This window comes from Choloepus didactylus, chromosome 10, assembly GCF_015220235.1.
Source record: "Choloepus didactylus isolate mChoDid1 chromosome 10, mChoDid1.pri, whole genome shotgun sequence".
NCBI classification, from domain to species: Eukaryota; Metazoa; Chordata; class Mammalia; order Pilosa; family Megalonychidae; genus Choloepus; species Choloepus didactylus.
The window spans coordinates 28,619,491-28,636,791 of NC_051316.1; the positions used below are offsets into that span (position 1 = coordinate 28,619,491).

At 35.5% G+C, this 17,301-nt stretch overlaps 1 protein-coding gene across 2 annotated transcripts in view; it reads right to left on the minus strand.

Moving 5' to 3' along the window:
• UBQLN1 (ubiquilin 1) overlaps positions 1 to 17,301 on the minus strand; it is a 66,696-nt gene that overhangs the window by 37,426 nt on the left and 11,969 nt on the right. For both annotated transcript variants that reach the window (XM_037797028.1, XM_037797027.1), the window contains exon 2: positions 3,793 to 3,944. In XM_037797028.1, coding sequence (XP_037652956.1) covers positions 3,793 to 3,944 — 152 coding nt within the window. The remainder of the gene's footprint in view (positions 1 to 3,792; positions 3,945 to 17,301) is intronic.

Consider the following 17,301-nt stretch of genomic DNA (forward strand, 5'->3'; position numbering starts at 1 on the left):
CTCAGGGAATTGAATGACAACATAAAATGCATGAATGTATGTATCATGGGTGTCCCAGAAGGAGAAGATAAGGGCAAGGGGCAGAAGCAATAATAGAGAAAATAATCAATGAAAATTTCCCATCTCTTATGAAAGACATAAAACTACAGATCCAAGAAGTGCAGCGTACCCCAAAAAGAGTAGATATGAATAGGCCTATGCCAAGACACGTAATAATCAGATTATCAATCATCAAAAACAGAGAGAACCCTGAAAGCAGCAAGAGAAAGGCAACCCATCACATACAAAGGAAGCTTGATAAGGCAATGTGTGGATTTCTCAGAAGAAACCATGGAGGCAAGAAGGAAGTGGGGTGATATATCTAAGATACTGAAAGAGAAAAAATGCCAACCAAGAATCCAGTATCTGGCAAAACTGTCCTTCAAATATGATGGAGAGTTTAAAATATTCTCTGACAAAGAGACAATGACAGTTTGTAAACAAGGTAACTGCTCTACAGGAAATACTAAAGGGAGCACTATAGAGACAGGAAAAGACAGGAGTGAGAGGTTTGGAACACAATTTTGGGTGATGGTAGCACAGCAATGTAAGTACACTGAACAAAGATAATGGCGTTTGGGGGACATAATACATTCAAACTGGCACAAACTATAACTAGAAGTTAATAATAGAGGGGCATATTGGAAAAAAAAATACCTATCACAAACTACATACTACAGTTAGTAGTATTTTAACATTCTTTCATCAACAGTAAGAAATGTACTATACCAATACTATGAATCAATAAAGGGGGTGGTTAGGGGTATGGGAGGATTTGAATTTCCTTTTTTGGGTGTGCCTTTATTTGTTTTCTGGAGTAATGAAAATGTTCTGAAAATCGGAAAAAAAAATTAATTGTGGTGATGGATGCACAGCTGTATGATGGTACCATGGGCAATAGATTATACACTTTGGATCTTTGGATAATCGTATGGTATGTGAACAATCTCAATTAAAAAAAAATGGGTTGATGAAGAACCCCTGAGGGCACTATATTGAGTGAAATAAGTCAGAAACAAAAGGACAAATATTGTATGGTCTCACTGACATGAACTAATTATAATGTGTAAACTCATAGACATGAAAACGAGGCTAAAGAATGGGGAGTGGTTGCTTTTTATGAGTAGAATGTACAACTAGGGTAACTTAAATGCTTGGAAATGGACAGAGGTGACGGTAGCATGCTGTGAGAATAACTAAGTGCTGAATGGTGCCTGAATGTGGTGGAAAGGGGAAGCTTAGAGTCATGTATGTCACCAGAAGGAAAGCTGGAGGTTAAAAGATGGGAATGCATAAAACAGTGAACCTTGTGGTGGGCAATGTCTGTGATTAACTGTACAAATATTAGAAATCTCTTTCATGAACCAGAAAAAATGTATGACACTATAACTAGAAGTTAATAATAGAGGGGCATATAGGGAAAAAAATATATCTATTTCAAACTATATACTACAGTTAGTAGTATTTTAATGTTCTTTCATCAGCAGTAACAAAGGTACTACACCAATACTATGAGTCAACGATGGAGGGGGGATGGTTAGGGGTATGGGAGGATTTGAGTTTCCTTTTTTTGCGTGCCTTTATTTCTTTTCTGGAGTAATTAAAATGTTTTAAAACTTGAAAAAAAATGAATTGTGGTGAAGGATGCACAGTTGTATGATGGTAAGGGAGCAAATGATTGTACACTTGGATTTTTGGATAATTTTATGGTATGTGAACAATCTCAATTTAAAAAAAAGAAAAAGAACTAGGACAACAGTAACAGAAATTAAAAATTTCCTAGAGGAGTTCAACAGCATATTGGAGCTAAGCAGAGGAAAGAACTGGTGAACTTCTGAAAATAATACAACTGAAATTATCCAGTCTGAGGAACAGAGGAAAGACTTAACAAAAGTGAACCGTCTGAACAACCTGAGACACACCAGCAAGTGTCCACACTACGGGAATCCCAGAGGGAGAGGGAAGAGAAAGGAGCAGAAAGAATATTCAAAGAAACAATGGCTGAATAGACACATCCAAGGTGCTCAACAAACTCCAAACATGAGAAACCCACAGAGACCAACACCACATTATGTAATAATGAAAATGGTGAATGCCAAAGACAGAGAATTCTGAAAGCTGCAAAAGAGGTAACCAATGTATCACATACAAGGCAGCCTCAATGAGATTAATTAATTTCTCATCAGAAACCACGGAGAAAAGAAGGGAGTGGCAAGACATATTTTAAGTGCTATGTCTGGCAAAACTGTCTTTCAAAAATGCAAGAGGGATTACGACATTCCCAGATGAACAAATGCTGAGGGACTTTATCACCACTAGACTAGCCCTAAAAGAAATGCTAAAGAAAGTTCTGCAAGTTGAAAGGAAAGGACACTTAAGACAGCTGAGTAAAGCCACACAAATAAAAGATAATGGCATGGGTAAATACAAATGCCACTACTATTGTATTTACAGTTTGTAACTCTACTTTTTATTTTCTACAGGATCTAAAAGGCAATTGCATAATATGTAATGATAATTCAGTGGTTTGGACTTACAATGTTTCAACATGTAATTTGTGACAGGAATTATTTAAAAGCGGGGGGAAAAGAAGGATACAGGAACATAGTTTGTATCTACTATTGAGTTTAAGTTGGTATCAAAGCAAACTAGATCATTATACATTTAGGATGTTAAATTTAAGCCCATGATAAACATAAAGAAAATATCAGAGAATACGCAAACTCATAGTAACAAAGTAGACTGCAGGTTACTAGGGGTAGGGGGCAGAGACAATAGGAAGTTCATGCAAAATTAGCATAGAGTTTCTGATTGGGATCAAAAGAAAGTTCTAGTAGCATATGATGGTGAGCATATTGTAACATTTTCAATGTGGATTAATCCTATTCAATAGTATGCGTGGGAGGGGTTGGGATGGGAAGAATTATGTCTTATACATGTTTCCATGAATAAAAAAAGAAACTAAAGAGACTAACAATTAAACGCAATACATGATCTTGGATGGGATCTAAGAATGGAGGAGAAAAGGTTCAAAAGACATTAGGACATAAACAAAAATAGAAATATGGAATGTAAGCTTTATATCACCATTAAGTTTCTTGAACTTGATAACTGCACTTAAGGTGATTACATAAGCAAAAATCCTTGTTCGTAGGAAATGAACATAGAAGTATTATGTGTTCAAGGAGTATGATGAGTGTAACCTGCTCTCAAATGTTCAAAAATATAGATACACGAAGGTGGCAAAATGTTAAAATTGGTGGATCTGAGTATCTGAGGGTGTAGGGGTATGCCAGAGTTCTCTTTAAGGCATTTGGTATTATTTTTGCAAATATACTGCAAGTTTGAAATTATTTCAAAAAGTTAAAAAGAAACTGATGGTACCTTAGATTTAATGAACTATGGTTACTGATTTTTGCTAAGATGAGTTTCTCCTAATCTTTGTCCAAAACTCCTGCTATAATAAAAAAAGCAAAGCTAAAATGCCTTAATTGCTTTTTCTGTCATTTAAATAACTTAGATACGATGACTAAATACTAATGAACCTTCTAAAATATTAACTGGTTGTCTGACAAACATGTAAGCATTAACACTATCTAATCACATTTGTTTTACAAGACATTTTGTTATTAACAGCAACAAAGAAATGAATTTTAATCCATTCAAATATTAATGATAGAAAATTTATTTAATTAAAGGAGGAATATAAGCACAAATTCACCATTTAAAGCAGTATGTCTTCTAAAATCATACCTGTTTTGTGTTTTGATGACAAGGTGAACAGTAAGTCCATCATGAATTCCATGCTGACTCAAAGTATCTTGATCTTTTAAAATTTTTCCAGCAAATATTAACACAAGTTGATCAGTATGTGACTTGAAACGCTTAGAGATTTCTTCCTTGAACTAAATAAGATAAAAATAAAATAAATATGTATTATAGGTAATTTCATAGCACCATCCAATCTAGCTTCTAGAAGTGTCTCAAATAGGCCCCTATTACAAATATTACAATTCAAACAACTTAAAGATGTACCTTTTCTGGGTCCAGTATCTTGATCTTAGTTAGACTAAGGCCTAACATTCATTTCTTCACAATCATTCTATTCATTTTATGCCAAAGTTGTCAAATATAGGTCAAGGCACAACTAGCTCTTACCAAGTTTACAATAACCTATTCCTCCCCAGCCCGGCTCCTTTCAAGGTGAATATATGTACAGCCAACCTCGTATTCTTGGCCTATTATACTGACTATTCCCCCACCTTCTTTCATCCAACTTTATTAACAAGCACTACTATAGAGATGTAAAGATAAAAAGCAAAATCTACTCCTGAAGGAGAACAGTCCAATGAATGAGTCAATGATATAAACCACAAAGTGTAATGGAAGCACAGTGGGAAGTTTAGAGAAGTCTTTCCAGAAGTGAAAACTGAAGGAAGATTAGGAAGTAATCTGGAAAACCTGAAGAAAGGCTTTACAGAGAGGAGAATAACATGGAAAAAAACAGAGGAGAAAAGAACATCATACCATAAAGAGAAGCATAGTTATTTCTCGTATCTTCATCAACATCACCTTTATGCTTAGGGTTCACTTGACTTAGAATCAGCCATCTTAAGTAAGGCCATGAAACCAACATTAAAGAGGTCTCAGGGCAACCTAAGTCTAAATTCAGTACTTCTTCAAACCACTTTTACCCCTTTCCCTACAGCATTAGTTCTCAATAGTTGATGGTACTCTTTCCAAAGGGCTGTTTTGGAAATATATGGGGACATTTTTGGTTGTCACAATAACCAGAGAGACACATTACATGACATGTTTGAGATTCTAAAAATCCAGCAAGGGCAGGGGAGGGGAGGTATAAAGGAGTATACAAATAAAACAAGAATGGTCATATGTCCATCATTGAGATAGGTACATGAAAGTTCATTACATTATACTTTTGCATATGATTGCAATTTTCCATAATCAAGTTACAACACTCAACATAAACAACAGGTTTTTATCTTTATGAACTCACATGAACGTTGTTCTGATTGTGAGAAATGTAAAAAGGTATAAAATTATTAATAAAAATAACTATACTGCCCTAAATATTTTGCTGCATTTCCATTTGTTTTCTTTCCATTTGTGAACATATGATATACAATCCTTTTATCTAAGATGAACAATTTCTAAGTAATTTTAAAACTTTGTAAAACATTTGCTTAATATTCAGTTACACAAAGAGATGGACCATAATTGAACCAACCTCCCATTACTAGACATCTCATTCTACTTTTGGTATCTACTAGAAATAAGGTAATAAATGTCAGAACACATGGTTTTGTAAGGATTACTGGAGACTGTATATAAAATGCAAGCATCAGGTGCTCCAGGCACACAGGTGGTCACTAACTGGAAGCTACTACTACTGTTAATCCTCAACTCTGTGAGGCAGATGGCTTTTAATCCCATTTCAGATACAGAAACAGAGAGAGGTTAAATATATTCGCATACCCTTTTATGTTACAGCTAATGAACTGCTGAGTTAGGATTCAAACCTAGATATGACTTCAAAAACCAATCTACCCAGATCATCTATAGTCTTTCATATGCAAAACAAATGGGTTAATCTAGATTTGTGTTTCTTAACCTTAAAAAACTCAGAAATCCCTGAGTCCTTGAGATCCCCTCGTGTGTCATTCTGAAATAAATGGTGTGAGTATCTAACAAGTAATTTAATAGTATTTTATATTTTAGGATTTGAAGGTAAAATGCCACATTGAAGACACATCTACCCTGATATCCTTTCAAATCCTCACTAACACATTAAAGGGCTTTTTTCAAACAGCTTTGAGATATAATTCACAAACCATAAAATTCACCCATTTAAAAGGTACAATTCAAAAGCTTTTAGTATACTCTCAGATATGTATACCCATCACCAATTTTAGAACATTTTCAACACCTCAAAAAGAAACCCCATACTCTTTAGCTATCATAACCACCCCCACCCTCCCAATCTCTTCATTCCCCCAGCTCTAACAGCCACTTTCTGGTTGTCAGATTTCCCTGCTCTGGAGATGTCATATAAATGGAATCACATAACATTTGGTCTTCTGTGACTGACTTTTTTTACTCAGCATAATGTTTTCAACGTTCATCCATACTGTAGCATGCATTAGTTCTCCATTCCTTTAATGCTATTTTTATATTATCACATAACATACAATCATATAATCCATTCCTTTTTATTGCCAAATAATATTCCATTGTATGGATATGCATATTTTGCTTATTCATTCATCAGTCGATAGATATTTGGGTTGTTTCACCTTTTGGCTATTACGAACAATACTGCTATGAACATGTGTTGTAAAAGATTTTTGCAGACATGTTTTCATGTCCTAGGAGTGGAACCGCTAGATCATATGGTAACTATGTTTAACCTTTTAAGGAACTGCCAGAGTGGTTTCCAAAGTGGTGGCATCCTTTATATTTCCATAAGCAATGAATGAGGGTTCCAATTACTCCACATCTTCATCAACAGTTGTATCTGACTTACTGATTATAACTATCCTGAAAGGTGTGAAGTGGCATCTCACTGTGGTTTTGATTCGTACCTCCCTGATGACTAATGATTTTGAACATACTTTCATGTGCTTAATGGTCATTTGTATATCTTCTTTGGGGAACTGTCTATTCAGATCATTTGCCTATTTTTAAAATGGGTGGTCTTTTTATTATTGAGTTGTAAAAAGTTATTTATATATTCTAGATAAAAATCCCTGGTAAAATGATTTGCAGAAAGGATTTTTTAAAATGTTTATTTTGAAATAATTTCAAACCTACAGTACAGCTGCAAAAATAATACCGACCCCATCAGACAACTCCAATACACTTCCACACACAGATACCCAGATCCACCAACTTTTAACATTTTGCCACATGTTGGGGATTGAATCGTGTCCCCAACAAAAAGCATTTTGAGGTCCCAACCCCTGATCCTGTGGGTATAAAAAAGGGCCTTTGTAAAAGGCCTTTGAAGATGTTATTAGTTAACATATTCCTAAACGGAATGGACCTAATCCAATATGACCAAAGTCCTTACAAACAGAGAAAAGGGAATCCATGGGAAGAGCAAGAAGCTTGAAGTCAAATAAACCCAGAAGAGAAGAGAAAGAAAACACTGCCATGTACATTGTCCATGTTGACAGAAGAGCTAAGGTCCAAGGATCACTGGCAGCCAGCCTCAGAACACCACAGTCTTTGGGGAGAAAACACTGCCTTGCTGATGCCTTGATTTTGGACTTCTAGCCTCGAAACTGTGAGCCGATAAATTCCCATTGTTTAAGACAAACCACTGTATGGTATTTGTTTTAGCAGTCAGGAAACTAAGACACTACATTTGCTATATCATTCTATCTACCCATCTGTCTGTTTTCTAAAACATATATATCATATATCTTGAACACTTAATACTTTTCCTAAGAACAAGGATATTCATTTATATAGCCATCTACCTTAAGTACAGTTATCAAGTGAAGAAATTTAACCTTGAGATAAAGCTTAACAGCCTATAATCCATTTTTTTCATATGTCCCAATAATGTCATTTTGGCATTTTCTCCTCCGTTATTAGATAGATATGGTCCAGGATCATGTACTGCCTTTAGTTGTTATCTGTTTACACTCACACACACTCTCTCTATATATACATACATATATATACACACACACACACATTTTAAATCATGGAAACATATATACAACATGAAAATCCCATCTCAACTACTCCCAAGTATATAGTTCAGAGGGATTTGTCACATAATGTTGTGCTACCCTCACCACCATCAATTACCAGAACTTTCCCATCACCACATTCATAAACAGTACACCTATTATGCATTAACTCTCCAGTCTCCCCTCTTCCCTCCTCCGCATGGTAACCTAAACTCTACTTTCTCTCTCTATGAATTTGCATGTTTTAGCTATTTCGCGTAAGTGGAATAATCCAAAATCAGTCCCTTTGTGCCTGATTTTAAAAGGATTTTTTTTAAGGCAGAAACTCAAAAAGAAAGAATGGAAATGGTATCAACTGGAACAAAATTTTAAAGCTGGAACTCAAATGGATACATAATCAATGAATTTAGTAGATCTAAAACAAAAGAACCCTAAGCTGGCAGTGCAGAAAGCTAAAAAGTTAACTCAACTTACTCTGCAGAATCCCCAGAAGGCTCAATATTGGTACCACCAGAGCCTTTTCTTAGAAAGTAGATGAGGATGGGAGGATGGAGAAGGCTGCTCAGAGCTAAAATAAAGAGGATTATTTTAAAGTCTAAGAAGAGGACACATCCTCATTGTACTCAAAACAGTCAATTGCCCCTCCCCAAACGCAACAAAAGACTGGATCCTCCCACGCTCTCTGGACTAAAAGAACACCACTAAGCACAATTAGAGCAGAAGTACACCACAAAAAATCAGGAAAACTACATAGACAAACTAGATGCTGTGGCCTTCCCTCAACCAAATACCTTTTCTATCAAACAATGCTGGCAGCTGGGACTTCACCTCCAAACAGTAAGACTATAATATATAGTGTCTTCAAGGAGACTCTAACCAGCCTCACCGAAAAGAACCTAGATATGGAAATGAGAGTTGTACTGTACTAGATCACCCTAGAGCACTAGTTCTCAATGGGGGAACCCCTTCTCTCCTCCAGAAATATTTGGCAATGTCTCGAGACATTTCAGCTTATCACAACTGAGGGCAGGGGGTGAGGAGACCACTAGTATTTGGTGGGTAGACCAGGGATGCTGCTAAATATCCTACAATGCATGGGACAGCCCACAAAACAAAGAATTAGCCAACTCAAAATGTCAATAGTTCAGAGGTTGAGAAACTCTGCTCTAGAGCTGTACTTCTCTAAGTGTGGTCTCCAGATAAACAACAGCAGGACAGATAAACAGGAAACGAGTTAGAGATGCAAATTCTCACTCACCCCACATGGAATGAATCAGAAACTCTGGGGATGGGACCCAGCAATCTATGGTTTAAAAAGTCTTCTAGATGATTCTGATGCACTGAAGTTTGAGAAACCCTGTTTCTGGGCATTACAGATTAATCCTCTCCAGGAACCTGATGCAGGTATAACTACAGAGCTACAAAAAACATAGGTGATAAAGGACCATGTTAAGCATCATAAAAAGGATGCAAACACTAAAATCAACAAAACACACGCAAAAAAGTGTCTTCAACAAATAAATTGCTAAGGGAAAAAAAGCAGGGGCGGGGAGGGGATGGGACGACAAATCCTGACAGACTTTTTAAATTAAAACCATCCAGAGATCAATAACAGAAATGTATCTGGGAAATCCCCACATATTTAGAAATTAAACAATATACTCCTAAACAATTCATAAGTCAAAGAGGAAGACTCAATGAGATATGAGAAAACCTTCTGAAATGAACAAAAACGAGAATATTATCAAAATTTACAGGATGCACTTAAAGGAATGCTTAGGGGGGAATTTATAGCATTGAAGGCTTTTATTCAAGAAAGGTCTTAAGAAACTAGGAAAAAGAGCAAACTAAACCCGGAACAAGGAATTAATAAAAAGGAGAGCAGAAATCAACAAAACTGAAAACAAAAAAACAAGGAAACTTTTGAAATATCAATAAAATCTATAAACCTCTAGCTCAACTGACCAAGAAAAAAACAAAGAGAAGAAATAAATTACCACTATCAGGAATACAAGAGGGGATTGAATACAGACCCCGGAGACATTAAAAGGTTAATAAAGGAATACTCACACACAAATAAAAATGCAACAACTTGGATGAAATGGATGAATTACCCAAAAGATGCAAATTATCAAAACTCACCATTTTAATAGACAAAGAAAAACCACCCAATTGTTATTAACAGATTCTATGAAAGCATTGGACAGTTATTAATTCATGACAAAACTCTCAGCAAATGAGGAACACAAAAGGGAACTCTTAGACTTGATAGAGAGCATCTATAAGAAATCTACAGATAACATCATACTTAGCAACTAAATGTTTCCTTCTAAAATCAGAAACAAAGTATATCTGCACTCACCATTCCTATTCAACATAATATTGAAAGCCCTACCTAATGCAATAAGGCAGTAAAAAGAAAAGAGACAAACATATTGGAAAATAAGGAAAAAGAAACAAGATCCTTATTTTCATCCCAATTTAAAAAGAAATGTTTTTTAGACAATAGCAAAAGTATAGCTGAAACAAGACTGGCTTATTAATTGCCAAAGCTGAGTAAAGGATACATGAGGTTTAACTTAATTATCTCTACTTTGTATATGTGTGAAATTAGACATAATAAAAAATTAAGAAAAAAATTAAAGAGGGGGGAATAACTGGCAACCTCAAATTTTATGTCCAGTGAAAATGTCCTTCAAACTAAACTGAAGCAGACATTTTTAGACATACAAACACAGCAGGCACATACCAAAGGAAATATTAAAAATGCTTCTTCAGGTATTAAAAAAAATGATCCAAGGCAAAGGAATAAAAAACAATGAAGAGGGTATTTATGAGGGTAAGTATAAATGGAAATGTATTTAACAAAGCATTAATAATAATATCATGCCATTTAATAGAAAGACAGAAAGAGAGAAGGAAAAAAGAAAGCTAGATAGTTGTCTACAATAATAGCATAGTTATATGGTGGAGAGTTGGGGTAGACAGGTGAAAGAGAGAAAGAAAGCAAGCAACCTAAGTTAGCTAGCCGCAATAATAATACAAGTCCAGAGGCGGGTAGATGGAATTCAATTGTTGAAGGCCCTGCATTATTTGGAAAGAAGTAAAAGTACTTACTAACTTAGACATTTTGTAAGTCAAGGTGCATGTGGTAATTAATTTCTAGGATAACTACTAAAAGTAAAAACAGCATACAGGTACTAATTAATAAGGGAGCAAAAGGAACAATACAAAATACTCATACCAAAAGAAGAGAAAAAGCAGCAAAACAGCAGAAAAAACAGAAATCAAATACACAATGGAAAATTTTAAATAAATGAATCAACGATTATATAACAGACTCCATGTTAAAAGACAAAGAATGCCAGACTAAATTTTAAAAACTCAACATCATGATGCTTGAAGGAAACATGCTTAAAATATAAAGGAAAAGTTGAAAGTGAAAAGAATGGGTCAAGACAGTCCATGCAAAACCTAACTAAGCCAAAGAAAATAAGTGAGGTTATTCTAGCAGTCATAGCAGATTATAATGTGGAAGCAGTACTAGACCAGGGCATTTCAACATTATAAAATGTTCAATTCATAGGAAGATAAAACTTTAACTGTACATGTACATAATATAGCTTCAAAATATATAAATCAAAAAATTAGAATTAAAGAAAAATAGTCAAATCCATAAATTCAGTAGGAGATTTCAACACATTTCTCTCAGTAACTGACAGAAATAGGAACACAAAATAATTAGAAAGGATATAAAAGATTTGTACAACATAATTAAATGACCCAATTGACTATAAAGAATACCGTACCCAACAATAGAATAAGCATTCTTTTGAAGTACGCTTACAAAATTAGACCACATGCTGGGCTATAAAGTCAACATATTTCAAAAAGCTAAAATCTTACTGAGTATGTATTCTGACCATATGCTATTAAACAGTTCCAAAAAGATAACTAGAAATCAGTAAGGTGCTGGCTCAACTAGAAAAGATTTCTTAAGCAGGACACAAAAAGCTCTAACAATTTTTTAAAAGGCATGATATGACTTCCATGGGTCTGAGTCTCTCTGGCACCATGGGACATGACTCCCAGGGATGAACCTGGCCCTGGCATCATGCGACTGACAATGTCTTCTTGACCAAAAGGAGGAAAAGAAATATGCAAAATAATGGCTCAGTGGCTAACAGAGTTCAAATATAGTCGAGAGGCTATTTTGGAGATCACTCTTATGCAAGTTTCAGCTAGATATCGCAAATTGCCATGGTATGCCAAGCCCCAATCAACAGTATTCCTGAAAACCCTAAGGAATATCCAGGGCTCTGAGATTCTATAAAAAGATTTCACACTAAGTTTATTTTGCAAAAACTTAAAATCTCCAGACTGTTCCTATGCCAGATAAGCCCTGAAACCCAGAAGTACCAGTATCTCCAAGAACATCAACCAGTTGCATACCCCTACCCCATAATGTCAACACCCCTTTTAATTCAATTTTATTGATATATATTCACATACCCTGCAGTCATACAAAGTGTACAATCAATTGTTCACAGTACCATTATATAGTTATGTGTTCATCACCAAAATTAATTTTGGAACACTTCCATTACCCCACACACAAAAAAATAAGAATAAAAACTAAAGTGAAAAAGAACAATTAAAGTAAAAAAGAATACTGGGTGCCTTTTTTTTTTTTTTTTGTCCCCTCCGTCCATACACTGGACAAAGGGGAGTGTGGTCCATACGGCTTTCCCAATCACATTGTTACCCCTTATAAGCTACATTTTTATACGATTGCAAGAAAGTTACTTTCATGATAACCACTTCCTTACTTTTTAAAATTTTACCACCTAAGTATGACTTCCTATCTATATAATAAGTTTAGATTTGCCTGTTTTTTTGTTTTTTTGCCCCTGTTTTTCTACTCATCAATCCACACACTAGACAAAGGGAAGTGTGAGCCACATGGCTTTCCAATTACACTGTCACCCCTCATAAGCTACACTGTTATACAATCGTCCTCAAGATTCAAGAGTCCTGGGCTGTAATTTGATAGTTTCAGATATGTACTGCTAGCTACTCATTAGAACCTAAAAAGGGTTGTCTATATTGTGTGTAAGAATGCCTACCAGAGTGACCTCTCGGCTCCCTTTGGAAATCTCTCAGCCACTGAAACTTATTTCATTTCATTTCACATACCCCTTTGTCAAGAAGAGGTTCTCCATCCCATGATGCCAGGTCTAGATTCCTCCCTGGGAGTAATATTCCATGTTGCCAGGGGGATTTACACCCTTGGGACCAACACCCCTTTTCAACATGAAGAAATTGGAATGGTAATTGCCCAAATATCCCTTAAGATCAAGAAAATGATCAAATGAGAGGGAGGAGTTGTAACAGAGAGGATAGGATTTAACAAATGATTATAACTATTGAATCATTATATAGATACTTTTTAGTTTCTAGTGTATTAGAACAGCTATAAGAAAATACTTGAAATGGTGGAACTGGAACCCATACTATACTTTGTAATTTGCTGTATAACTACTGGTTAAAATGTACTTTGAAATGCATCACTTTTCTGCATATATGTTATATTTCACAGTAAAAATTGTTTAAAAAAGGCATGATAAACTGGCCTATCATTAACGGAGCAAAAAGATAAGCTAGAGAAGAAATATCTGCAACACAAGTAACTGATAAAGAACCCAAGCCCAGATTTTATAACAAACACCTACAAATCAACAAGACCCAATCCAATAGAAAAAAACTGATCAAAAGACCTAAAAAGGAATTTCACTAAAATGAAAAGAACCCTTTTTAGGTTCTAATGAACTGGAATAGCTAGCAGTAAATACCTGAAACTATCAAACCAGAACCCCTGAATCTTAAAAACGATTGTTTACCAATGTAGCTTATGAGGGGTGACAATGGGATTGGGAAAGCCATGTGGACCACACTCACCTTTGTCTAGTTTATGGATGGATGAGTAGAAAAATGGGGGAAGGAAACAGACAGACAGACAGACAAAGGCACCCAAGTGTTCTTTTTTACTTTAATTGCTCTTTTTCACTTTAATTATTATTGTTATTTTTGTGTGTGTGGTAATGAAGGTGTCAGGGATTGATTTTGGTGATGAATGTACAACTATGTAATGGTACTGTGAACAATTGAATTACGATTTGTTTTGTATGACTGCATGGTATGTGAATATATCTCAATAAAATGAATATATAAAAAAAGTAAAAAAAAAATATTGAGTAATCCTCCATGATGTAGCATATCTTTCCTCTTTTCCCAGTTGTTCATTGTTAGTGTTTAAAAATATATTTGATCTTTGTATATTGTCTTTACATCCTGTGACATTTTACAATTCACTTTTCTGTTCCAATAGAAGGTTTTATAGATTTCTAGGACTTTCTAGGCATGCATTTTATATCATCTTCAAATAAAGACATTCTTACTTATACCTTTCCAAAAAAAAAAAAAAAAAGAAACAACAGGAAGTTAAAACACAGGTAGCCAATTTTCCTGTGTATTCAATTTCAAGTGATTCTCTAGCTAGAAAGTTAAAATAGCCTTGCCTTGGCAGGTCATCTGAATTGGGATGAAGAGGACCTAGTTTTGAGTAGGAAAAACAGCAACAGAAATAATCACTCAAGAACAAGAGATGATCATCTATAAGTAGGTCTGACCAGAACATCTTACCTGGTGGAGCCTGTTAAGGCCTACCAGATAAAACAGGAGCAATCTCTAAAGCTTATAGGACAGCAACAATAATTCACTTCAGCCTCTGTAATATTTAAGGACTGGAAAGTCCTCATGTCTAACCATGAGTTATGTGAGTAGCTCAAGGATAATCAAGGCTTTCTGGACAGACTACAGAATTCTCTGACATGTCCTAGATGCCAAACAGTATGATCCTATGGCACACAAATAAAAAATCATTTACATGAATCATTATTTATCAAGCAGCTACACTGTACCTCACGCCAGGCACACATTATCTCCTTCAATCCTCACAACATAACTTCAACAGACCAAAGTCCTGACAGACCTTGAGAAATCATCTTCTTTTACAGACCTACAGAGCTGCTGACAATTAACATCATTGATACCAGGATCTTCCAAACTCATGGAACTCTTGGGTCTGAATGGCACCTAAATTAATTCAAGTTATGAGTTTATGGTACTTCATATTGAAAGTCAGAAAACATTCTCCCAGGAAAACATTATGTTACAAATGGTAATAAGGTACAACTATAAATCTAGTACTGTATGTTCAAAAGTGAACTGCAAGGAGAGGCTAAGCCTACTTATAATTGTTCCTAAGAGTCTCCCCCAGAGTACCCCTCTGTTGCTCAGACGTGGCCTCTCTCTCTAAGCCAACACTGCAGGTGAACTCACTGCCCTCCCCCCTACGTGGGAACTGACTCCCCGGGGTGTAAATCTCCCTGGCAACACAGGATATGACTCCCAGGGATGAGCCTGGACCCAGCATCATGGGATTGAGAACATCTTCTTGACCAAAAGGGGGAGCAAAATGAAACAAAGTTTCAGTAGCTGAGAGATTTCAAACGGAGTTGAGAGGTCATTCTGGTAGGCATTCTTATGCACTATACAGATATCCCCTTTTAGGTTTTAGTACATTGGAAAAGCTAGAAGTAAATACCGGAAACTATCAAATTGCAACCCAGTAGCCTTGATTCTTGAAGACAATTGTATAACTATGTAGCTTACATGGGGTGATGGTGTGATTGGGAAAACCTTATGGATCACAATCCCTTTATCCAGTCTGTGTATGGATGGATGAACAGAAAAATGGGGACTGTTTCGGTTTGCTAATGCTGCCTTTTTGCAAAACACCAGAAATGGATTGGCTTTTATAAAGAGGGTTTATCTGGTTACAAAGTTACAGTCTTAAGGCCATAAAGTGTCCAAGGTAAGGCATCAACAAAGGATACCTTCACTGGAGAAAGACCAATGCCATCTGGAAAGCCTCTGTTAGCTGGGAAGGCATGTGGCTGGCATCTGCTTGCTCCCAGGTTGCGTTTCAAAATGGTGTTCGCCAAAGTGTTGCTCTTGGGGCATTTTGTCCTCTTAGCTGCAGCTGCTCTTCAAAATGTCACTCAGTTGCTCTGAGCTCCGTCAGTTGTTTTACATGGCTCCAGTGATCCAATTAACACCCACCCTGAATGGGTGGGGTAACACCTCCATGGAAACACTCAATTAAAGAATTCCAATGTAATCAACAGTAATACGTCTGCTCACACAAGACTGCATCAACGAATATGGCTTTTTCTGGGGAACATAATATATAAAAACCAGCACAGGGACAAAAACTAAATGAAATAGAGATTAGGATGGGGGGTGGTGGTGATTTGGGTGCTCATTTTTACTTTTATTTTTAATTTTTATTCTTTCCGGTGTAAGGGAAATGTTCAATAATAGATTGGGGTGATGAATGCACAACTATATGATGGTACTGGGAAAAGCTGATTGTACACCACGGATGATTGTATGGTATATGAATACATCTCAATAAAACTGAATTTTTAAAAAAAGTGAATTGAATAATGACCATCAGTACTTATAAAACATTCAGTTCTTACAAAAAATAAATTTAAAATCCTAAACAACCAATGTCAAACAATTAAGGGATTTTAAGTCCCAAGTGGAAGACCAATGTGATACTGGTCTGTTCTGGGTTAAGTGTCCAAAGCTTGGACCGAACGAGTAAAAACCAAGAGCTAAATAACTATAAATTCAACTGTCGCTCTATCTGAAACAGAATTGAAGACATCTTAACTTTAATTGGACCACAGCAAACAGATAAGATGCAATTTTCCAAATAAACTTTTAAAAAAATTTTTTAATCCAAAAATGATCAAATTAAAAGTGTCGTTTTTTTTTATCTAAATGATTTCTGTAAAAGGGCCAAAAATTCTCCATCTATTTCAGACATCCTTAAACTTCTATTTTGCGCCACAAAAAAGGAAGGAAAGTGGGAAATTGTTTCCACTGACTTCAAAATTTCTAGAAGTTTTTTTCTCTAACATTTGAGCCTTACTTTCGTGTCTGGTTTTCATCTACTCTTTTATAAAAGAACAAAATAACATAAGTATTGACAAAGAAAAAATTTTTAATTAACAATCTTAGAAAATCTCAAACCTGCTTTAAACAAAGGCAGCCCAGACATTATCTCTCTGCAGAAACACAAAATTTACTGAAACAAATTACACAAAATGTTTTCATCTCATATCTAGAAATGAATGAAAACCATAAAGGAAGGACTTTCATAATTTCCATTAGTTATTTCTAGACTGTCTAGATATTTAAGTATGTAAGTATAAATACTTATCTTTGCCTTTATGTGCACATCGCCACCAACTCAAAATGAAAAAAAAAAAGACACAATGGACCTCTAAGGATCCACAATTCCTACAAATGTATGCTTCCTATTCTGGTCTTCCACTGACAACCTACAATAATCAACAGGCTACAGGAAATGAAAACTGAGAATTATGAGATACTTTCTCATTGACCT